At 44.5% G+C, this 24,906-nt stretch overlaps 1 protein-coding gene across 1 annotated transcript; it reads right to left on the bottom strand.

Annotated features, from left to right (window-relative positions):
- Positions 1-7,637: 7,637 nt before the first annotated feature.
- On the bottom strand, positions 7,638-17,625 carry LOC137541958 (phosphoenolpyruvate carboxykinase, cytosolic [GTP]-like). Its single transcript, XM_068263522.1, has 10 exons — positions 17,556-17,625; positions 15,996-16,245; positions 15,693-15,874; positions 15,375-15,578; positions 15,081-15,268; positions 14,175-14,337; positions 12,301-12,525; positions 12,013-12,144; positions 11,408-11,503; positions 7,638-8,630 (listed from the first exon to the last, which is right to left on the bottom strand). Exons 2-10 carry the CDS (start codon positions 16,217-16,219, stop codon positions 8,176-8,178), a joined length of 1,869 nt encoding a protein of 622 aa, XP_068119623.1. The 5' UTR covers positions 16,220-16,245; positions 17,556-17,625; the 3' UTR covers positions 7,638-8,175.
- Between the last annotated feature and the right edge of the window lie 7,281 nt (positions 17,626-24,906).

Here is a 24,906-nt window from a genome sequence, read left to right as displayed (position 1 = left end):
GTTTTATGCATGTGGACCTGAACTAGGGTATTAACTAAAAAGAGATACAGAAAACATGTAAACAAACAACCTTTAGATTATAAGCTCGCAAGGGCATGGCTCTTTCACCCTTTTGTGTCTTTGAAATCATTATACATTTTATTCATCATGTTACTTTTGTCACTGTCATTACCAATTCTGTATTTTGCATTGATTCTGTATTTTGTCACTAATTAGGTACATTGTATATTGGTGTATTCCATTTGTTTATGTACCCCAAGTTTGTTTCTTACTTTGTACAGCGCCAAAGAATATGTTGGCGCTTTATAAATCAACTAGTCTACCTAAGCCCGTTTAACCACTTCAAGACCACAGTGCTAAACCCCCCTAAAGACTAGGCTGTTTTTTTTATTAATTGGCCACTGCAGCTTTAAGGCCAAGCTGCAGGGCCATGCAACACAGCACACAAGTGATCCCCCCCCCCTTTTCCCCCCACCAACAGAGCTCTCTGTTGGGGGGGGGGGGGGGGGTCTGATCACTCCACAGTATTTATTTTTTTATATAAATACTTATTTTATTTATTTTTTAATAAAAATTGCTTTTCTTTATTTTGATTCCCCTGCTCCCTGCCTCCCTCCCCCCGCCAGCCAATCAGGGTGATCAGCAGTCATAGGCTTCAGCCTATAACAGCTGATCACTCCCCAGCCTCAGGAGGCACAGCTGTCCCCAGTACAGCGCTGCTGCCAATTGCAGCGCTGTACATGTAAATAGACGGCTATCACGCCGTCTAACAGCCTTCCGAGCGGCGATCGCTGCACGGAGACTGAAGAGGGGGCGGAGCTCCACCCCAAGCAGGAGATGCGCACGCATCTTGTGCGCGATCTCCTGCAAACTGCAGCCCCAGGACTTGACACCAATCGGCGTTAGGCGGTTAGGCAGTTCTGGGGCTGCCGCCGCGGTCCCGCCCATGGGCGTGGAGCGGTCTTAAGGTGTTAAACAGGCTCTAGGTAGTGAAATTACCACCGCCAGTCAGTGCGCGTGTGCCCGCCGCGACTGCGCGCACCCGCCCGCCGTGAGCACGCGTGCATGCGCGCACACGCCCGCCTTGCTCCCTGGCCCGACCTCCCGTCCCAACGGCTGTCTGTACTGCGCACATGCACAGTACAAAAAAGCCACGGACGGACAGACAGGGAAAGTGGATGATGCAGGGACAGTTAGGTTTTAGGGCTCTTTCACATCAGAGCTTGCGTTGGAGAACGCTCAAAGCATACGTTTTGTTGTATGCCTTTTACTGCGTTTTGATATGCGTTGCACTGCAGTGAGTGTGCGTTTTTAATCCGTTTTCAATCCGTTACTGCACATAGAAAAACGCAGGTAATTTTTTTTTCTTTTAGTTGTCAACTTTCTACATTGTTCCTCTGTTGCATTCTGGGACTGATTGCCTGCGTTAACGGATTAAAAACGCGCATAGTGTGCGTTTTACATTGACTAACATTGTAACGCATAAAGCTAGCGTTGGCCAAAAAACTGCGCCTGGGTGCAGTGGAACGCAACGCACAAAAAGGCTGTGTTATATGTGAAAGCTAAAATGAAAGTCTATGGACTTTCATTTCACCTTGGGTAACGCAAACTTTATCCTTTGCGTTGAAACGCAGAAAATCTGCCCTAATGTGAAAGAGCCCTTATTGTATAGGATAATAATAACAACTGTATCACAAAATATTGTCAGCAATTAAAAAAAAACACTAACAAAAAGCACAATATAGAATTACATCTTTCCCCTCTGAGTCTGCGGCAACCTGGAGGGGGAATTGGTGATTAACCCTGCCGGGACTTTTGCAGGAGCAGGGTGAGCCGTTTTTTGGTTTTGCCCTGCTCCAGATTTTCTGGCGCCATTTTTGCATGTATGCTTTTTCCAGCCCCTACAAGTGTCTATGTCCCTCGGATCACCCCCTTTGGCACAGGAGCCTACATGCGCCACTTGCGGTCACGCTCCCGTGGTGAGGAGCGTTCTGGGCAGGTGCAGGGGTTGCCACTCATTACGGAAGCAGCACCTGATGACTTGGAGACTGCGCAGCAGCCCCCAGGGACGTAGACACTTCTAGGGGCTGGAAGAAGCCCCAGGTGAGTTGAACTTTTTTTCTACATCTCATGTCTCCTTTAAGCAAATAAAAATAAATACTGCAGAGAAGATATCGATATACTCTATCCTGTCGCTGGGGTCAGGCCAATGTTCACAGCCTTTCCCTTGCCTGGTGAGCCTCACAGCCTTGGGACGTCTTGCAAGGGTCATAACACAAGTGTGGACATCATAATCTTCACACCCCTCGCCAGGTCAACACCTACTGTGCCTGCGCAAGCACCGCTCACGATCGCACTGACGCGGCCTGCAGTGTCCTGTGCAGGTGCAGTAGTTCTGCGCCTGCACAGAACACTCCAGACCATGTGAGCATGATCATCATCAGCGCTTGAGCAGGCACAGTAGATGCCAATTGGCATCTGTAACGAAGAGGACCATGGGCCACCGCCTGGATGCGGAGCTGTGTCGAGGGACATATCGGCTGCCAGGGGCTGGAGGAAACCCCGGGTAAGAACATTTTTAAAGGTTTTTTTAAACTCCTTGCATCTGTCCTTTAAGAATATGTAAGTATAGATATCCTCATAGTGCCTATTGCAAGCAGATATAGTGAGAATTTCAGTCAATAGTTCATATGCCAGAAGTAGAGCATCAGAATACAACCAGTTTCTGAAAGTTAGGAAAGAGTTACTGTATTTTTCCGGACTCACTTCTTCTCCCCCAAAAGTGGGGGAAGAAAGTCACTGCGTCTTATAGTCTAAATGCAGGGAGTTCCTGACTTGTGAACGCCTGCCAATACAAACCTCCAGCCCGTAATGTCGGGGACTCCCTGTACTGTGCCCATGTAGAGGAGCACACAGGGGGGACACAAAGGAGCATAGAGGACACAAGGGAGACACGAGAGGTACAAGGGGGCATAATCCACAAGATGCCCCTATACCATGGATGCATCAGGTTTAGTATATATTTTTTCCCCCTGGTTTTTGTCCTCTAAACCTAGGTGCATCTTATGGTCAGGAGCGTCTTATAGTCCGAAAAATACGGTAGCTAATATACTTGATTCATATTGATAATTATAGAATTGTATGATCCTGCCGCCAGAGCCTTCATTCATTGCTCTGCACTCAGCCCTTGTGATGCTGAATATCCGGGTCCCGGCTTGATGACATCATCAAGCCGGGGCGCGGATGTTTGGCATCACAGGGGTGAGTGCACAGAGGTGAACGTAGGCTCTGGCTGCAGGATGATCACAGGAACCAGGTAAGGTGAGATATTCTTCATGCAGCAGTGTTTTTTTGAGTGATATGGGAATGGAGGGGGCTGCATGATAAGGGGAGGCCATATCTAACTATCCATACTGGGGGGGGGGGGGGGGATGAAACGTCACTGGGGGACATAAGCTCGATTGGTTATAATGGAAAAGGCCTAATCCTGGGGACACATCTGGCTATAGGGCCACTAATCCTGGGGCACATCTGTCTGTCTATAGTGGGGGTAGAAAATACAGCGGCCACATCTGGCTATACTGGGGGGGGGGGCTGATACTGGGGAGTGGGACACATCTGGCTATCTATACTGGGGGACATACTACTGTTGGCATGGTTTTTAATCTACTGTAGAACATTTATTTATAAAATGGAATTGGTAAAAAATTAGGAAAAATGCATTTTTTCATTTTTTCCCCTCTTTTTCACATTAAAATGTGTAGTAAACAACATTTTTCTAGGGACAAAATACCCCCAACAAAAGTCCATTTTGTCTTGATAAAAACAATATATAGATAATTTAGGTGTCGTGAGTAGGGATAAAGTTATTGCTGATTAAATAGGGGCATAGCTAAACTGTCAAAACTGCTCTGGTCCATAAGGGGGAAACAAGGTCTTGATGCAAAGTGGTTAATGCTTCCAGGTGGTGCGATTGCCTTACTTATATAATTCATTTAAAGTATTTTCAGTCGGTTGGTTGTAATAATTATGGATTTGGAGAGATTGTACAAAATTGTATCATCAGGATGCCATTTGGCATGGCCACTATTAAAAATATACTGTATTTTTATAAGAATGACGGAGCTGCCATCTTGACTTCCTCCTAAAAATGCTGCTTCCTGTCTGTTATGTTGGTCCTCAGAAGTGTGGCTAATGGGGGATCAGCCTCTGCTGCTCCATGTTGGTTCATGGCTGTGGGGGTCCCCAACAGACTCACCCCTCTCCATCTCTCCAATACAGCTTCTCACCTCCATTGCAGGTGTTGTAGCCACATTTGTGAGGGGATTCCTGGTGGTCACACTGTTATGGGAGAGGATCTTGGTGGCCACCCTTGTTATGGGTGGGGAACCTGGTGGTCACACTGTTATGAGATCGGATCAAGGTGGCCACACTTTTTATTGGAGATCTTGGTGACCACATTGTTATGGGAGTGGATATAGTGACCACACTTGTTATGGGAGGGACCTTGGTAGCTACACTTGTTATTGGAGGGAATATTGGTGGCCACCCTTGTTATGGGTGGGGAACCTGGTGGTCACACTGTTATGAGACAGGATGAAGGTGGCCACACTAATTATTGGAGGGATCCTGGTGGCCACACTTGTTATTGGAGGGAATATTGGTGGCCACACTTGCTATGGGAAGGACCTTAGTGGCTACACTTGTTATTGGAGGGAATATTGGAGGCCACACTTGTTATGGGAGGGGGTCTTGGTGGCCACACTTGTTATTGGAGAGAATTTTGGTGGCCATCCACTTGTTATTGGAGGGATCTTGGTGGCCACATTTGTTACGTAAGGGATCCTGGTGGCAACACTTGTTATTGGAGGTAGTTGTTGTGGCCATCCACTTGTTATTGTAGGGATCTCAGTGGCCACACTTGTTATTGGAAGGAATATTGGTGGCTACAGTTGTTATGGGAGGGGATCCTGGTGACCACACTTGTTATTGGAGGGAATTTTGGTGGCCACGCGTGTTATGGGAGGGTATCCTTGTAGCCACACTTGTTATGGGACAGGACCATGGTGGTCACACTTGTTATGGGAGGGATCCTGGTGGCAATTATATCACCTAAGGAGAGGGAAGGCTCTGGGTCCTATAGAGCTTTCCCGTTACTCTTACAGTCTCTGCCTTCCAGCGCTGGATCCCCTGTTAGCAGTCTCTGACTAATGCTCACTTCCGCTACCACACAAGGCTTTTGCAGTCTTCGGGAGTCCAAGTGCTTCCGAAGATTCGCAGCAGTCTCACGTACTCGCACATGCGCAGTATGGAGGAGCTGTCTTAGGGAGCACTCGGGCTCACGAAGACTGCCTAAGCCTCCCACAGTGGCGGAAGCAAGCAGTCTCTGACCCATTAGTCGGAGACTGCTAATGGTGGTCCAGTGCTGGAAGGCAGAGACCGTAAGAGTAACAGGAAGGCTCTATAGGACCCAGAGCCTTCCCTCTCCTTAGGTGAGTATTTGTTTCTTTTTATATTTACACTTCAAACTCACTGTAAGGGTTGTATATGCAAGGAGTGTGCACACTGAAGAAGCGTAAGCTTCTATGACAGTAGCACATAGCATAGGAGCTGCACACAGTGTTGGACTGGAATCTTGAAAAACTGAGGAAATCCACCTGCTGGCCAAGCAGCAGAAACCCTGTGTTATCACTCCCAATAGAAACCTGCAACAAGTAATCACTGCGAGCAGCAACACCTGATTACTGCTGCTTGGCCAGCAAGTAGATTTCCTCAGATTTCCCACATCCCAGTCCAACACTGGCTGCACATAGATGAGATGTTTACTACTGCTCCACAGCCACAAGCATTCTAGTATATCTAAGGCCTGGTACACACCATGGATTTTTTTCTTCAGATCCTATTTCTGATCAAGAAAAATCGGGCATAAAAATATACAGCCTACTGAGTGCCAGCAACCGATCACAACCTCAAAATCGATCTCTGTCTTTCAAAAGCAAGTCAGATATGCTGGGAAATATCGATTGAAATACTGGCTCTGGCTGTCGTTCCATGTGTTTGTATGTCCTTTGAGTTCATTTTCGATTACTATCCAATCAGTAAATTGATCTAAAATATGAATGGAATTTGAAAAGAAAATTGCATGTCTATTTTTGCTATCTTTCTTATGTATCCAATTAGCTAAATATCAATCTGATCACTTACTCAAATAGGATCTGAAGTGAGAATTGCATGGTGTGTACACACCTTATAATCTTGGTTGTTCAGTCTTACCACTTTTAAGTAGTATAAAGCTTATCAAAATAATCTTTTCAAAGAATTTTCAATTTGCCCTTAAACTACATAGGTTTGATAAATCTGTACAATCAAGATTGTATTGTGTGTGATCATAAGGCAACAGACAAAAAGGGCTTGGGAAATTTGGGCGCACACATAGGCTGTAATGTGAATTACCGCTATAGCGGTGATCAGACAGTAATTTGGGAGCTGATAGGCAAACGCAGGGGAGGATTGCAGCTGCCCACAATCCCCCCTCAGAGCAGGGACGGTGCAGTGTCTGGGGACAGGCACAAGTTGTGACACCAGAATATCTGCAGGCATCCTGCAGCTCACAGCACTGCCCCCTTTCTTTCCCTGCAACAGTTGACTTTGGATGGAGCAGCAGCGTGTGTACAGAGCATGGAGCAGCAGCGTGTGTACAGAGCATGGAGCAGCAGCGTGTGTATAGAGCATGGAGCAGCAGTGTGTGTACAGAGCAGGGAGCAGCAGCGTGTGTCCAGAGCATGGAACAGCAGCGTGTGTACAGAGCATGGATCAGCAGCGTGTGTACAGAGCAGGGAGCAGCAGCGTGTGTACAGAGCATGGAGCAGCAGCGTGTGTACAGGGCATGGAGCAGCAGCGTGTATACAGAGCACAGAGCAACAGCGTGTGTACAGAGCATGGAGCAGCAGCATGTATACAGAGCACGGAGCAGCAGCGTGTGTACAGAGCATGGAGCAGCAGCGTGTGTACAGAGCATGGAGCAGCAGTGTGTGTACAGAGCATGGAGTAGCTCTGGGTAATTTAACAGAGTCAGGTATAAGCACAGCCCTGTGCCCTGCTGTGTGAATGTTTCACTTTCCCCTTCATGAGCAATGTCGGCTGTCTTCATTATTATCCGTATCCAAACTGCTTCTGATCGATCCCGTTGTCGATCGGGAGCAGGAAATAATTGTCAGATCCTGTCAGTCGGACGGGGAATTGCATTAGGTAAAATCAGCATAATGTCCTACCATATTGTTATACTGTATTGTATGTGGCTGTAATACGGAGACATTTCAGGAATACCCCTCTTGAAAATCCTGGGTTTTCCCCTGGAGCTGTCAAGAGACAGACCTCAAATTACTATAAAAACAGTGTAATTCGTCCGCCAGCATTAGCTGGAAGCTGAATTACATATTTCTCCAGTGTCCATGGTGGCCTGGAGGGGGAATAGTAAATAATGCCACCTGCTTTTGCAGGAGTAGGGTGAGCCATTTTTTGACTTCACCTTGCGCCCAAATTTCCCAGTTATTTCCAATTTTTGTCTGTATACATGTGATCAAGGCTGGCAACTACTCTTTTTCTCTTTATTTTCAAGTACAAGAAAAGTTAAGGAATGCTTGTATTATTATTTTTTTTTATAAATAAAACTTTATTATACATCGAACCACAAAATAATGACATATGTTACTCAAATATATACAGTCAAAAATTATATAAAAAAATATGTAAAGTTTTGTTAACTGGAAGACTTTAAATAAGGCAAAAACTCTCTCATACCTTCCAAATAGTCTCTCGTTCCTAAGAACTCTCAACACTATGACTCCCGCCTCTAATCTAATCTCTCCCATCTCATTCTCTAACTCCGCACTTAACTTTCCGCATGCAAGTATTAGGAAACATTTTATCCTCCTCACTCCACCCTCTCTCCTTTATTGTACATAATACAGACAAGGAATATAGAAGGAAAGGAAGACAGGGTACAGTACGTAGTATAACAACTTAGGTCACCCCCGTTACATCAGAAAGCCCAGGATAATGTGGGACAGAATTAGGACCACATGCTTAACGATTGGGTTGGGGACCCAGGTTAATGTTTTAGAGAAGACTCCTTCTCTACAAGTTAGGAAACGCTCCACCTAACTCTGCAACCTTTTACAATTGTTTTAACCTCTCCTCTAGAGAAACCAGCTCTCCTTCTATTTCATAAGGGAGGTCAGCATTGACCTGGTCGTCAAAGTATTTTCTAATGTCCTCAACTTCATCTTCCCAAAAGTCTTTGGATATGTCAAACAACTCTTCCATGTTGATGTCTCGGAGCCCTTTGAGGTTTAGAGAACCTTCAGCCGGGATGTAGCCGATAGGTGTCTCTTTGGCGCAGTCTTCTCCGTTGATCCTGTTGAACATCCATTCTAGAACCCGGATGTTTTCTCCATAACCGGGCCAAAGGAAGTTTCCTTGCTTGTCTTTCCGGAACCAGTTGACGTGGAAGATCTTGGGTAACTTGGCTGATGGGAGGTGCTCCATGCTGAGCCAGTGGGCAAGGTAGCGGCCAAAGTTGTAGCCAAAGAAAGGCCTCATGGCGAATGGGTCATGCATGATTACCTTTCCTGTAAAGAAAAAATACCACCTGTTAATAACCACAATTATGAATATTTTTTTCTTTTTCAAAGTATCCATTTAAGTAAATTAAAACTAGAACCACTAGGGTTGTGTAGAGCAGTGGTCCCCAATCTGTTTCAGGCCAAGGACCGCATTTCTGTTCAAGTGAGGGGTGGGTGTTGTGAAAGGTTTTATTTTCTGGAGGAGAAGGGTAAGGGTTGTGATTCAGTTGCAATAAGTGGAAGTATGGTGATGTTTTGGGGGTAAAAGACTAGGGATTAGGGAATGGGGATTAGATATAGAAAAAAAAGCCCCTCACCCCGTTCTCAGGAGATGCAGGGAAAATCATTGCCCATCCATCCAACCAGACACAGGTACAGTTTAGGTGGAAACATGGTCACCCCAACACAACCCTCCTTCCAAAACAACCAACAAAACAGAGTGGGCCCAGTATTCCACCACACCAGCCACCCACCACCCTTTATAAGCTGTGGTCTGACTTCAGCAAAGTGTGGGCAGTTAAACAAACCTCCCCCAACCTACCCCCTCACAGAGCGATCCCTCTGCAGCCATGCAGATCAGCGCAGAGCAGCCATACCACATCACCAGATAATCTGTCTTCTGCTCTCAATACAGTCATCGACTGCTGCAGCACACATGGTACAACTCGCAGTGTGGGTCATGTGACATGCATCGGGCACTGTACAGAGGATGAAGCAGCTCAGCTGAAGCCTGTAATGCAGCCTTTCTCAACCTTTGTACCCCGGAGGAACCCTGCAAATAACTTTTGGATCTCAAGGAACCCCTGCAAACAATTTTTTGATCTCGAGGAACCCCTACATTTATTTTTCAGGAGGAATGGTCTGTAAAAGTAGGTGTGGCTGTTTATTTGTATATTTTCACTACCTCCTATTACACTGCCACTCGTTATACTGTCTCCTGAGCCCCCAATTTAGTGCTTCTTGTTATATTACCATCTATTATAGTTCCCCCACGATGGGGGGAAATGCCAAGGAACCCCTGCAGAGAACTCAAGGAACCCTGGTTGAGAAAGCCTGCTTTAATGAGTTGCAAGGACAGCGCATTCGGTGTTGCGCTGCTCTGCAACTGATAATGGAGAGGAAGGCCAGGTCCAAGGACCGGCACAACACTACCCATGGAAAGGCACCAGGCCACGAACCGAGGTTTGGGGACCCCTGGTGTAGAGGACATAAAGAATTCATAAAGACCCCATAATAATAGGATCTGGAAAATACAAAATTGCTTTCTTAAAACAGAAGGTATTTGCAACTATACAACTTCTCAACTGAGCAAGAAGGTAGTCCCATAATGCATCACTCCAGTGAGAGAATATACTAAACATCTGTTTATGCCAGGCATACTTCCAGAGCTGGTGATGTACAGCATTGCCTAGTCATGTGACAGAGACACATTATATGCTTCTGTGAAATGATATGCCAGCGGCTCTAGATGTTTATAGTATGGCTATTCAGAAACAAAAGGGATACTTCCTGATCTGGAGTGTTGTATTATGAGCCTGGATTTCGCATCATCATAATGTCACATCGTAATTCGTAGTTACAATGCTAAATCGTAATGCACAATTTTAGGAAAAATCTTAATTAATTCCGTATGTTATCGTAATCAGGAACTGCAATTTTGCGTAATTTTCGCATTATTTTGTGCAGACTTTACGGTTAATAATACAGCCCCTATACATTCTGTTGTCACTACAATGGCTACATACCGTATGTTAAAGTGAACCTCCGGACTAAAAATCTACTCAGCAGAACTGAAAAGGCTTGGTGTTTCTTTAACAGTTTCACAGTATCAGAACTTTGTTTTTCTTACCAAAGCATCATTTTTAGCTGCATTTTTTAGCTAAGCTCCACCCATCAAAGAAAAAAAGGACAGGACAGTTGGAACTGTGTCTCATGCTCCCTGTCACCTCCTTTCAACCGAAAAGATGGCTGCCATCATGAAATCAAACATTTGCCTGTTCTTTTAAAACATGGTGGGTAAGAGATTATATCACCTATCTATTAATTAACATAACTAATGTAACTTAATGATAGTATGTTTGTTTAGGCTGGAGTTCCTCTTTAAGGGGAAGAGTTGGAACAAGGAAAAGTGGTTTTTAAATTGACATTTTTCTGAGTTTAGAAACCACTTTTGCTTTGCATCTTCAAAATCGATTAAAATACTTGACAATTTAGGTGACAACAGCATGTATGGGGTCTTTGCTATTAACCACTAAATTTGGCACAAAATTACGCAAAGTTACAAATGGATTTTGCAAAATCAATTGAATGTCCAAATCGTAATTACTGATTAAAACTGATAGAGGAGAAGCCTATAAAGTGGTGCCGGATGTTTCTTTTCTTCTGATGTTCAAATCGTAATTACGTATGGCCATTATTGCGAAAAATGTCACTAAGTTTTGCCTAATCGAAATTAGCAGATTACAATCATCATTAATGGGTATTTTCACAAATACATTCTGTTTTAAAGTAAACCTGTAACTACAAAGTTCCCCTGGGGGGTATTCACCTCGGGGAAGCCTCCGGATCTGATTGAGGCTTCCCCCCCGTCCTCCTGTGTCCCACGGCAGTCTCACTGTGCCCCTCTGAACAGCGGGTATGTAAATATTTACCTCCCCGGCTTCAGCGCAGGCGCAGTATCGACTCTAAGCTTGGAGATAGGCGGAAATACCCGATCGCTGTCAGTCCATATATTTGCTATATAATAGAATATGGATAAATATTTCAATTCGACAATGACTCACCTTTGTGCTCAGCGGCTGCAGTAGCTTCAGATCTCATGGCTGCCCCAACAAAGACTCCATGTTGCCAACTCAGGGCTTCATACACAAGAGGCACACCTTGACATAACAATGGCAATATGGTTACATAAGGAAAAAATCGACACAAAAAAGTAACGTTCAAAAATAACCGGCATTCAAGTGATCTAAAGAAGGTATTCTCTGTGATATACATACTGGTGTCTTTTTTTCTTCAGTAGATTTTTTAAAGTGAGCCCGAGGTGAGAGGGATATGGAGGATATGGAGGCTGCCATATTTATTTCCTTTTAAACAATACCAGTTGCCTGACAGCCCTACTGATCTATTTGGCTGCGGTTATGACTGAATAACACCAGAAACAAGCATGCAGCTCATCTTGTCAGATCTGACAATAATGTCACCTGACACTTGATCTGCTGCATGCTTCTTCAGGGTCTATGGCTAAAAGTATTAGAGGATCAGCAGGACAGCCAGGCAACTGGTATCGTGTAAAAGGAAATAAATATGGCAGCCTCCATACCACTCTCTCCTTGGGTTTACGTTAACTTGGCATAACTATTTAATGTAAAATGGAATTGAGGAAACTCACCAGCTGGTCTACGACCACCAAAAATGATGCCTTCAATAGGAACCCCTTCAGAAGACTCCCACTTTGAGTCTATTATCGGGCACTGGTTGGCCGGGGTGCAAAAACGAGAATTGGGATGGGCAGCAGGTTCACCTGAAACAACAAGACATTTCTATTAATATAATCATCATCATCATCATCAGTGTAATCATTCTTTAGAACTTCCCTCCTCTAATTCCTATCTAAAATGCAACCATACATTTAGAGAAAATTCGTTTTTGGAGTCACTTGCTGCCCCAATAAGCTTACCACTTTCTGGTGTCCATTCTTTGTTTTTCCATGAGGTTAAAGTGACTCCTGGTTCCAAGTTCATGTCCATTCCCTCCCAATAGACTCCACCATCGCTGGTCTCTGCCACGTTGGTAAATATGGTGTTCTTTCGGATGGTCTCCATAGCGTTTGGGTTGGTCTTCACCGAAGTCCCAGGAGCCACTCCAAAAAAGCCATTTTCAGGGTTAATTGCTTTTAGATTGCCTAAAAAAAAGGACATTGTCCAATTAGTTTTAATGATTGAGGGACATCAAAGTGGTTCATGTCTAATATTAAAGGGATAAAAAAGACATTTTCAAGTACCCCTGAACTAAGAGGGATATTTAGGCTGACATATTTATTTTCTTTTAAACAATGCAGATTGCCTGGCTCTCCTGTTGATCCTCTGTCTCTAATACTCTTAGCCATAGACCCTGAACAAGCATGCAGCAGATCAGATAACAAGGAAGAAGAGGTGCCCAGGAAGAAGAAAACTCTTTTAAAAGCAATAAAACTACAATAAAGAAAGAGGCAGATTACCGCTCAAATGACATTCACAAGTCTTGTAAAAAAGGTTTATTTTACATTACTTGTTAGTGTCTTTTGAGAGGTAATCCACCTCTTTCCTTATTACGATTTTATTGGTTTTAAAAAGAGTTTTATTCTTCCTGGGCGCCTCTTCTCCCTTGTTTTGCAAATTACCCTCCTTTATGGGGGGAGGGTCACTGGCCCTGAGTGGCTTCACCATGATCAGCATCAATAGTAAAAATAAAAAAATCCTAACATTTGTATAGAGCTTTTTTCCTGTTGGACTCAAAGCGCTCAAGAGCTGCAGCCACTGGGACACGCTCAAGAGGCCCCTCTGCAGTGTTATGAAATCTTGCCCAAGAACTTCATACTGAATAGGTACTAACCCTAGCCAGGACTCAAACCCTGGTCTCCCATGTCAAAGGCAGAGCCCTTAGCCAGTACACTATCCATGGTAGAGAGCGACCATCCCCAAGAAGCTACTTTTTGGGTTGCCCGAGTAGAGCCGGGCCATAAATTCCCACCTACCCGATGCAGTTGGTTGCCCTTTTGTGCAACCCACCTTTGTATTATTTTACATTTCTTCAGACTTTCCACTCTAGTGACATATTGCGCTATTGGGCTTCTGTTGTCTGTGGGTTTTTTTTGAGGTGTAAAGTCACCTGCTTGTTTCAGGTGAGTGATTCAGACACTACAGCCAAAGGGATCAGCACAACTGCTGTACAACTGGTATTGTTTGAAAGGAAATAAATATGGCAGCCACCACATCCCTTTCAGTTCAGGTGTCCTTTAATACAATATCCTCAAGATTCTTTATTAGACCTCTGCTCTTCCAATTTAAAGGTATAAAAGTACTGAATGCAGAGGCGGGACAAGGTCCTCCAGCACCCAAGGCTGAGACACCAAAGTGCACCCCTCCATCTCTCCCACCCCAGCAGTCACACACTTAATCTCTAGTTATCTGGCTTGCAGTCGCTGCCATGTATCCCCTTTTCTTGTTTCTTTGCTTCAAATACAATAGGGGAATGATAGCTGAGTGAGTTGTGCGCCCAATCCTGCACTGCGCCCTGAGGCTGGAGCCTCTCTCGCCTCTGCCTCCGCCCAGCCCTGACTGAATGTAATAAAAATAGACACCACTCTGTTATATAAATATATTTTCAGCACTGAGTGGCTCAAATGTCTCACACAGAAAAATTCTATTATAAATACTCTTCTCTAAATAATTTTTAAATATTATTTGCAGAGTTTATGATTAATTTGGCCTCTATTTTATCTCTCTATATTTTTCTAGGGTCTGTTTTTTTTTTTTTTCAAATTAATAACTAAAGATTGGAGCAAATTATTACCATGTTCATCAAACTTCATCCAGGCGATGTCGTCACCCACACACTCAATCTTCCAGCCGGGCAGGGAGGGCCTCATCATGGCCAAGTTTGTTTTCCCACAAGCACTTGGGAAGGCGGCGGCAAAGTACTTTTTCTCTCCTTCTGGGTTGGTGATTCCCAAAATCTGTAAGGGATCAAACAACATAAAAAATCATAAAGACATATCCTGGACTGGTTGCCTTTGATATGATATTCTACTAGCTGGGAAAATTACGGGAAACTGTATACAGGTTTTGTCTGCAAATAAAGCAATGTTTATAATTAAACTTACTCATTTAAAGTGAAATGTAAGTGAAAATAGACTGATGAGATAAATAAGTGTATATATCCTCCTACTCCTAAAAATGACTTTTAGATATCCCACCATTTCATATTATGTTTAAGAACTTAAAAAAGTAGATTTATTGTTTTGTCTCAGCTCAATGAAATAGTATGTTCCGTGTCTCAAAGTAATAAAATATATGAACTATTGACTTTTTTTAAAAACTATCCACTGCACTCAAAAGCCCAGTTCTCTGCCAGGGAAGTATTTTATGGCTGTAATTCCTTTTCAGTGAGGGACTCTAACTGGGTCCTGACGGGAGAAAAACTGTCAGTTACATAGCTGCATATTAACTCTTTCAGGCAGAGAAAGAAGAAAAGCAACACAGCATATGCATATGTGTGTTAGGTACCGTACATACACATATCTAGCTCATCATGTTACATGTCACTTGAGGGTTCCCTTTAAATACAGCAATATCTATGCAACAAGCTGTAGAAGGGCAGGCACACCTACAATAAGCATGTCCACTATATGAATGACGGCAATTTTTTTTTTAAAGACTGCAAAAAGTTTCAACTTCTGCATTCCAAGTTTATACCTACCAGCATGTGCTCAGCCAACCAGCCCTCTTCTTTAGCAATGCGACTGGCGATCCGGAGGGCGAAGCATTTCTTCCCCAAAAGAGAGTTCCCACCATAGCCACTGCCGAACGAAATTATTTCCCTACGTTCCGGGATGTGGGCGATGAGCGTCATCTCTGGATTGCATGCCCAGTTATTTACCAGAGGTTCTATAAGACATGTTTAACTTTGTTTTAATATTTTGCCTGTTGTTTTTCTTGTTCACACTTATAGTGCATACCCATATATTTATTAATATAGTATAAGCCGACTTACCTTTTAGAGGCAAAGGGCAGCCAACAGAATGAAGGCATCGGACAAACTCCCCTTCTCCAAGGGCTTCTAAGACAGCCGTTTCCATTCTGGTCATGATTCTCATACTGGCCACAACGTAGGGTGAATCGGTCAGCTGAATGCCAATCTTGGAAAGTGAAGACCCGATGGGCCCCATGCTGAACGGAATGACATACATTGTACGACCTATAAATAAAAAAACATAAATTGTACAACACCTTTATAAAAATTCAGAACATCTACAGCATGTCATGTGAAATTCTAGGTCCAGTGGGGTGATCGTGGACCCCATTGCCGTACCTTTCATGCATCCAGGGAATCTGGATTTGAAGGCTTTCCCAAAGTCGTCTTCAGACATCCATCGGCCCAGCTTACTGAGTCCGCTCTTGGCAATGGGCACCGTGTCTCTTTGTTCTTGAGTAACTATCACAGTTTTGCTTTCAATTCTTGCCACATCTCGGGGATCAGTACGAGCCAGCCAACTGGTAGAGAGAAGAGATAAAAGACATGTTAAAATCCAAACTTGACAAGTCTTGACTTGTCTAGTCTCCAGGCTAAGTTTAAAAAGAATCTATACTAATGAAAAAATAGCAGGTGACTTACCAGTTTTCGTATTTGGGGAGTCTTTTGATCATGCCTGTCTCTTCCATCTGGTGGAGCAGCTTCTTGTTCTCCTCCTCAGACCCATCACAGATGTGGATGTTGTCTGGCTGGCAGATGCGAGTGTTTTTCACGATGAAGTCCACCACATCAGGGCTTAACTTGTTCAGATCTCCCTGAGTGACGATGCTTGCAGTGTGGATCTCGGTCTTCTGCTGGGATGGCATGGTGATTCTAGATCTTCTTTCTAGTCCTGCAGATAAAGCATTAAGCAAGTATGAAGCCATGAATCTTTCATAGATTCACCAACAACCCATCAGATGGCCAAAAACATGCTAAAAATAATTGAAACATTTGTGCTACTCCCTTACCTATCTCCTTTTAGATGACTAATGATAAATCACATTCTCATTTATCCTATGTACCCCACCCACCAACCCACTACTTTATATGAAAGACACCGCCTCTGTAAGGGTGATTTCAAATTGTATCTGCTGTACTGCTAAGAAGAACAAGTTATCCACAGTAGATATATCTTTTGAGATACAGTAGAGTTGTTCTACAACTTCCTATTCCTATGCAATTCACTTTTCTCCTGAGTTATCTCCTAGGTAATCTTTTTACACCTTGTCATAAAATGCCCTTAACCCACAAGCAGGCAAGAAAATACACAAAATAATTTTGATATTACTTTTTTTTTACCTTCTTTTCAGTACTTTATCAATTGTAAAATGCTAAAAAAAACTATTTTAAAGAGAATATGAAAATTATCTCCTAGGAGAAAACTCAGGAGAAAAAGTTAATTGCATATGGGCACCAATGTCTAGAATTCATGGGATAAATGATCTTACAGTCCATCAAATCGTATCACTCCCTCCTATAGAATGAGCACAGCCATGGAGAAAGCCAAGTTGCTGCCCAGGCTATCAAGTTTATTCAGACCTCATCATTTAAAGGGGGTAGGGGGCAAGACATGCCACCTGCCTCTGTGAATTTGTCACATCCTAGTAATTCGATGGATACATTTTAGGAAGATTAGCTTTCTACCTCTGCAGGAACTCTTTTTATAGTCTGTAGTTGACAGATCTACTTAAAGAGAACCCTATGTGAGAGGGATATGGAGGCTGACATGTTTATTTCCTTTTAAATAATGCCCATTGCCTGGCAGTCCTGCTGATCCTCTCTGCCTCCGATACTTAAAGCCATAGACCCTGAACAACATGCAGATGAGATGTCTATGACAAATCTGACACGATTAGCTGCATGCTTGTTTCAGGTGTGTGATTTACACCCTACTGACCAGGAAGATCAGCAGGACTGCCAGGCAACTAGTATTATTTAAAAGGAAATCAATATGTCAGTTTCCATAGGTCTGACACCTCAGGTTCCTTTTAATATCAGCAAAATATACCCATTGCACTGCAATCATTTAAATACCTCTACATAGTAGCAAAGCTTGAATAATAGTACAACCAGATATAAATTGACAATTATTTTGCAAATGAACATTAAAATGCACATTAAAAACAACAGAAAGAGTATCAAGAGAGTGTCAGTACTTACAAGGAAATAGCTGTAGAATTCTTCTCTTTCTCGTTGTTTGAAGTGAGATTTTTCTTGTCTCTTGTCTTCCGATGACATCAGGTAAAAAGCCGGTCCTTTAAATAGGCTGAAGGAGGTAAAGACTCCGCCCAGAACCCCCTGACACCCCTCCCCTTTCTCCTCTCGTCATGTTGATCTGACTGTAGGACCGCAAACAAGTTTTGGCGTAATAGAGTTTCTCATCAACAAAATTCCTTTAAGAGCTAATGATTGATCTGGAACAGAGCACAGATACACGGTGTCCTGTATGACTATCACCTATAGAGTGTCCTATCTGAAGTCACAGTGCACATCAACAGCAAACAGCTCAGCGCAAATCACAAAGGCACTTCCAGTTATTTGACCTACTTTCCATAAAGGAAGCATTGTTAAGTACTGTATTAACCTGATTTCTTTTGATTAGCTGTTAAAAACGATCAGTACTGTATATGCAGTTTTCAAGCAATATATATATATATATATATATATATATATATATATATATATATATATATATATATATATATATATATATATCAAGCTGAGTATTATATAGCAGAAGGCAGGGCTGGATTAAACCTCACGGCAGGGGCCCCGGGGCAAAGGGAACCTGGGGCCCCCACCAACACCACTAAAGTCAATTTCCAATGATCAAAAAGGCTGATTTTTTATTAATAAGGTAAATATCTTTTTTTTTTAAAGTTATTTTGCAGAATCCGTTATGTATTTGTGCAGATTTCCGCTATTAATATGCGGACATCTTTGATACACTACAGAATTCTCTGATTGGCCAAATACTTCTGAATCGGAAGCATTGGACCAATCACAAGCTGTAGAATTTTCGATAAAATTTTTTAGACTAATCGCAAGCAGCGCCGGTCCGAGGCAGAGGCAAGAGAGGCTCCAGCCTCAGGGCGCAGTGTAGGAGACGGGAGCACAACTCACTCAGCTATCATTCCCCTATTGTGCTTGAAGCAGAGATAAATAAGAAAAGGGGATACATAGCAGTGACTGCAAGCCAGATAACTAGAGATGAAGGTGTTGGGGGCCCTGGGGCGTCTCTTAGTCTAATAGCAATCAGTGTGTGACGGCTGGGGTGGGAGGGATAGAGGGGCGCACTTTGGTGCCTCAACCTTGGATGTTGGAGGACCTTGTCCAGGCTCTGATCGCAAGACTCCGTAAATCTCAGTAGTATCCTAGTCTTGTGATTGGTCTAAAATTTCTGTGGTATTTCGATTTCCGAGGAAAACCTTCACCTTCTCTGATTGGTCCAATACTACTGAGTCCTCTGATAGGCCAATCACAAGACTTGGATACTGCAGAGTTTTACTGAATCTTGCGATTAGTAAATTTCCACAGGATTCAATTTTCCATGGAAAATTCTGCAGATGGTGATTGGTCCAATGCTTCCGAGCCCCGTGATTGGGCTAAAATTTCCGAGTAGTGGTAATGCGGTATTTCTGTGGAATACCAATTTCCGGGACCGATTTGCGATAACCGCTGTAGTAAGACAATTTCTCGCGGACATTTTCCAATCTTCCCTAGCGGTCATTATTGCCCGCCTTGGGGGAAATTTATCAGTGAGAGACATGACTATGTACTCTGCAAAGTGCTGCAGAAGATGTCAGAGCTGCATAATCATCATAATAATTAGTGTGTCTGTTTTTGGTACAAGTATTCTGCATCTGTGGGACTGTGATGACTAAAGACCGACACGGCGGATTGGATCAGACTAAAAATAAAAATAAAAGCTTTACTCACCTGGAGCTTTCTCCAGCCCCCTGCAGTCGACTGTCCCACGCTGTCACCCGCCGCAGTCCCAGTCTTCCTGCATGGTGCAGAGGAAGAGGTCCTTACTGCACCTACGTGAGCATGACCACGTTGCCCGCGGCGAACTGTGGAAATGCCGAACTACTACGCCTGCGCTGCGCAGTACGCCGCGGACAACGTGCCCATGATTGACAGCGGCGCTTCATGCAGGCGCAGTGAGGATGACCTCGGGGTCAGCCTCTGCACCATGTGTGGAGCCCGGGACGGCGGCGGAGAGCAGAGCTGTTAGCATGGGACAGTAGGCTGCAAGGGACTAGAGAAAGCCCCAGGTGAGTAAAGTTTTTTTGAATGTTTTGCCTGATGACTCATTTAAGATCCCCGACGACACTGCGATCGCTGGAAGTCTCACTCGCTCCGTCGTGTACGTCACGTGACCTCGCGCGTAACCCGCCGACAGGAAGAGGCGTCGCTAGCAACAATTGTAAAGGGGGCGTCGCAGGACCCGTCGAGCAGTGTGTATGCAGCTTTACACTATCCAGCTGTGGCTGCACAGAGTACTGGTTAAGGGCTCTGCCTCAGGAGACCTGGGTTCAAATCTCGGCTCTTCATGTGCAGTAAGTCAGCGCCTATTCAGTAAGGAGTCCTTGGGACAGACTCCCTAACACTGCTACTGCCTACTGAGTGCCCCCTAGTGGCTGCAGCTCAAGCTCTTTAAGTCCACCAGGGGAAAATCGCAATGTAAATGTTATATGTATTGTCTTGCTTTGTACAATGCGCCTCACTCCTGTTTATCAGTGTAAATTTTACCACCTCTTTTTACAGCTGCTTGTTTTTAAAATTAAGTACAGCATAAAAAGGCCGGTATAGTCTGGTTTCTGGTTAAATGGTAACACCATTGGGAATGTCGGCTCCTGGACCCCCCACACTGACACATTTAGGAAAGCATCTGCCAACCCTCTATAGGCAATAGGAATTACTGGCATCCATACTGGCATTATTCCTTTAGATTGCAAGCTCACAAGGGCAGGGCTCTCTCACCTTTTTGTGTCTTGGGACTTACTATACATTGTAGTCATCATGTTATGTTTGTCACTGTATTTACCAATTCTGTATTGTTACCAATTCTGTACTTGTGCCAATTCTGTATTTCGTATATTGGTGTATACCATTTGTCTGTATTATGTGCCCTACGTTTGTTTCCTACTTTGTACAGCACCACAGAATATGTTGGCGCTTTATTAATCAATAATAATAAATCAATTACTAGACTGTTTGAATAAGTGAAGCGAGGTGAGGGAGCCATTGCTGCGTTTCCCTATTTTCTTTCTTTTCTTTTAACTTAGGGGATATCTACAGATGGTCAATGACATGCTAAAATTTTAAAGTTAAAGCAAATTTTATGCAAAAATCTGTGCTTGGATTGGTCCAGATGATAGTTTACTGACTGAATTGGATTGGAACAATATCATTAATAGTCTCTTGCAATGATCCCCTTTCTTTAACTAGCTATGCAGTCTGTAGATCAGGAGTTCTTCTGACTTCACTGGATGCATGCTTGTTCCAGATCTGATTCCACTGGCTGCATGCTTATTCAAGGCGTGACTCCACTGGCTGCACACTTGTTCCAGGTTTGACTCCACTGGCTGCATGCTTGTTCCAGGTGTGACTCCACTGGCTGCATGCTTGTTCCAGGTGTGATACTTGTTCCAGGTGTGACCCCATTGGCTGCATGCTTGTTCCAGTGGTGATTTCACTGGCTATATTCTTGTTCCAGATGCGACCCCACTGGCCGCGTGCTTGTTCCATGTGTGACTCCAGTGGCTGCATGCTTGTTCCAAGTGTGACTCAAATGGCTGCATGCTTGTTCCAGGGTTGATTCCACTGGCTGTATGCTTGTTCCAGATGCGACCCCACTGGCTCCATGCTTGTTCCATGTTTGACTCCAGTGGCTGCATGCTTGTTCCAGGTGTGACTCAACTGGCTGCATGCTTGTTTCAGGGGTGATTCCACTGGCTGCATGCTTGTTCCAGGGGTGATTCCACTGGCTGCATGCTTGTTCCAGGGGTGATTCCACTGGCTGCATGCTTGTTCCAGGTGTGACTGCACTGGCTGCCTGCTTGTTCCAGGTGTGACTGCACTGTCAGCATGCTTGTTCCAAGTGTGATTGCACTGGCTGCATGCTTGTTCCAGGTTTGATGCCGGTGGCTTAATGCTTGTTCAAGGTGTGACTGCACTGGCTGCATGCTTGTTCCAGGTGTGACTCCACTGTCTGCATGCTTGTTCCAGTGGTGATTCCACTGGCTGCATGCTTGTTCCAGTGGTGATTCCACTGGCTGCATGCTTGTTCCAGGTGTGACTCAAGTGGCTTCATGCTTTTTCCAGGTGTGACTCCACTGGCTGCATGCTTGTTCCAAGTGTGACTGCACTGTCTGCATGCTTGTTCCAAGTGTGATTGCACTGGCTGCATGCTTGTTCCAGGTTTGATGCCGGTGGCTTAATGCTTGTTCAAGGTGTGACTGCACTGGCTGCATGCTTGTTCCAGGTGTGACTCCACTGTCTGCATGCTTGTTCCAGTGGTGATTCCACTGGCTGCATGCTTGTTCCAGTGGTGATTCCACTGGCTGCATGCTTGTTCCAGGTGTGACTCAAGTGGCTTCATGCTTTTTCCAGGTGTGACTCCACTGGCTGCATGCTTGTTCCAGGTGTGACTGCACTGGCTGCATGCTTGTTCCAGGTTTGACTCCGGTGGCTGAATGCTTGTTCAAGGTGTGACTCCGGTGGCTGCATGCTTGTTCCAGTGGTGATTCTACTGACTGCATGCTTGTTCCAGGGGTGATTCCTCTGGCTGCATGCTTATTTCAGGTGTGACCCCACTGGCTACGTGCTTGTTCCAGGTGTGACTCAAGTGGCTACATGCTTGTTCCAGGTGTGATTCCACTGGCTGTGTGCTTGTTCCAGTGGTGACTCCACTTGCTGCATGCTTGTTCCAGGTGTGACTCAAATGACTGCATGCTTGTTCCAGGGGTGATTCCACTGGCTGCATGCTTGTTCCACGTGTGACTGCACTGGCTGCATGCTTGTTCCATGTGTGACTCCCGTGGCTGAATGCTTGTTCAAGGTGTGACTGCACTGGCTGCATGCTTGTTCCAGGTGTGACCCCACTGGCTGCATGCTTGTTCCAGGTGTGACTCCACTGGCTGTGTGCTTGTTCCAGGTGTGATTACACTGGCTGAATGCTTGTTCCAGGTGTGACTCCACTGGCTGTGCTTATTCCAGGTGTAATGCTTGTTCCAGGTGGGACTCTACTGGCTGCATGCTTGTTCCAGGTATGACTCCACTGGCTGCATACTTGTTCCAGGTGTGCCCCATTGGCTGCGTGCTTGTTCCAGTGGTGATTCCACTGGCTGCATGCTTGTTCCAGATGTGACCCTACTGGCTGCCTGCTTGTTCCAGGTGTGACTCTGGTGGCTGAATGCTTGTTCCAGGTGTGACTCCACTGGCTGTATGCTTGTTCCAGGTGGGACTCCACTGGCTGTATGCTTGTTCCAGGTGGGACTCCACTGGTTGTATGCTTGTTCCAAGTGTGACTGCACTCGCTGCATGCGTGCATGATTACACAAGCCTAATGCTGGTTCCACATGTGTCTCCAGTGGCTGCATGCTTGTTCCAAGTGCGACTCCACTGGCTGCATGCTGGTTCCACTAGCTGTATGCTAGTTCCAGGTGTGATTTCACTAGCAGCATTCTGGTTCCAGAAGTGGTTTTAGTGGCTGCATGCTGGTTCCAGGTGTGACTTTCCTGGCTGCAGGCTTGTTTCAGGTGTGACTCCACGGGCTTTATGCTTGTTCCAGGTGTGTTTCCACTGGCTGCATGCTTGTTCCAGGTGTTCCAGGTTTGGGGCTGACACTGCTAGAGACAAAAGATCAGACTAACAGCCTGGCAGTAGGAAAGATGGCGGGCTCTTTATTACATTTGCTTCAGGATTCCTTCTCTACATCCTATTTCCATTTCATGTTATGGTAAATGCAGCACTGCAGCAGGAGGAGAGAGACTCTAGTGGGGAGAGATAAGAGAAACCACTTCACAGTGAGTGCCTGTTCTTCCAGTCTAGCCAGCTACAAAAAACTCGCTGGACATGCTTAGTGTTTTATTTTCTACGAAGATGAGGAAGGAGGAGAGTAGAGGATCTCCGCTGGAATACAATAGCAATCAACCAAAAAATTCCAATGCAGCCTCTTCTTCTTCTCCTTCTCCTTCTTCTGCTCCTTCTTCTTCTGCTCCATCTCCTTCTTCTTCTGCTCCTTCTCCTTCTTCTGCTCCTCCTTTTTCTTCTTCTTCTGCTCCTTCTTCTCCTTCTTCTCCTTCTTCTGCTCCTTCTCCTTCTTCTGCTCCTTCTTCTTCTCCTTCTCCTTCTTCTCCTTCTTCTCCTTCTCCTTCTTCTTCTTCTCCTTCTTCTTCTTCTCCTTCTTCTCCTTCTTCTCCTTCTTCTGCTCCTTCTTCTTCTCCTTCTCCTTCTTCTCCTTCTCCTTCTTCTCCTTCTCCTTCTTCTTCTCCTTCTTCTTCTTCTGTGCCTTCTCCTTCTTGTTCTTCTTCTCTTTCTGCTTCTTCTTCTTCTGCTCCTTCTTCTCCTTCTTCTGCTCCTTCTTCTTCTCCTTCTCCTTCTTCTTCTTCTCCTTCTCCTTCTTCTGCTCCTTCTTCTCCTTCTTCTTCTTCTTCTTTTTCTGCTTCTTCTTCTTCTGCTCCTTCTTCTGCTCCTTCTTCTTCTCCTTCTCCTTCTTCTTCTTCTCCTTCTCCTTCTTCTGCTCCTTCTTCTCCTTCTTCTTTTTCTGCTTCTTCTTCTTCTGCTCCTTCTTCGCCTTCTTCTGCTCTTTCTTCTTCTCATTCTCCTTCTTCTCCTTCTCCTGCACCTTCTCCTTCTTCTTCTTCAGGTTTTTATTGCCGATAGAAAAATCAACTGGACCCCAGACAGCAATACAATAGCATAATGAAGGCCTGTGTCAGAATTTCTACTTCACTTCCCATGGAGCCTTGCAGAGGTGACTGGACTGAGAACTTGAACTTCACAAATAATAAAACATTTCTGAAGGATGAAACCAATGTGTGTCTTCTTTCTGGGTGGTGAATCTATACTTTGTGTAGGATGGGGTAACTCAATACACACAATTCACTAACATTACAAATCCAAAGTGGTCCAATGAGCCTAGTCAGGTTTATTAAAATGTGTATGCTGTTCAGTAGCCCACAATGCACTGCTACTGAAGATGAAAATTATCACTTTATGCCCCTGAAAGCAAGGCTGGCATCCAGAACCACTGGTGTATAGCAAGCCTATCGCTTTTACATTTTACAGAGCCACATCAACCGAACATGCAGACAGCCTGTTTTGGACTTTTGGTCCTCATCCGTGCATGGCTGAATTATTGTAAATTCCTTCTGTTTTAAGAAGGCAAACCAACCTAAGCATTGTTTTTTAGTAGGAGGGCTTTTTGGTCTCTTTTAATCCCCTATACTCTCCTTGTGGCTTGCGTCACCCCGAGCTACTTGGTTACTCTGTTGAGTAGCCA

This window comes from Hyperolius riggenbachi, chromosome 12 (assembly GCF_040937935.1).
Source record: "Hyperolius riggenbachi isolate aHypRig1 chromosome 12, aHypRig1.pri, whole genome shotgun sequence".
NCBI classification, from domain to species: Eukaryota; Metazoa; Chordata; class Amphibia; order Anura; family Hyperoliidae; genus Hyperolius; species Hyperolius riggenbachi.
The sequence above is the reverse complement of the archived record's forward strand: the minus strand, read 5'-3'. Positions and strand labels throughout refer to the sequence as shown.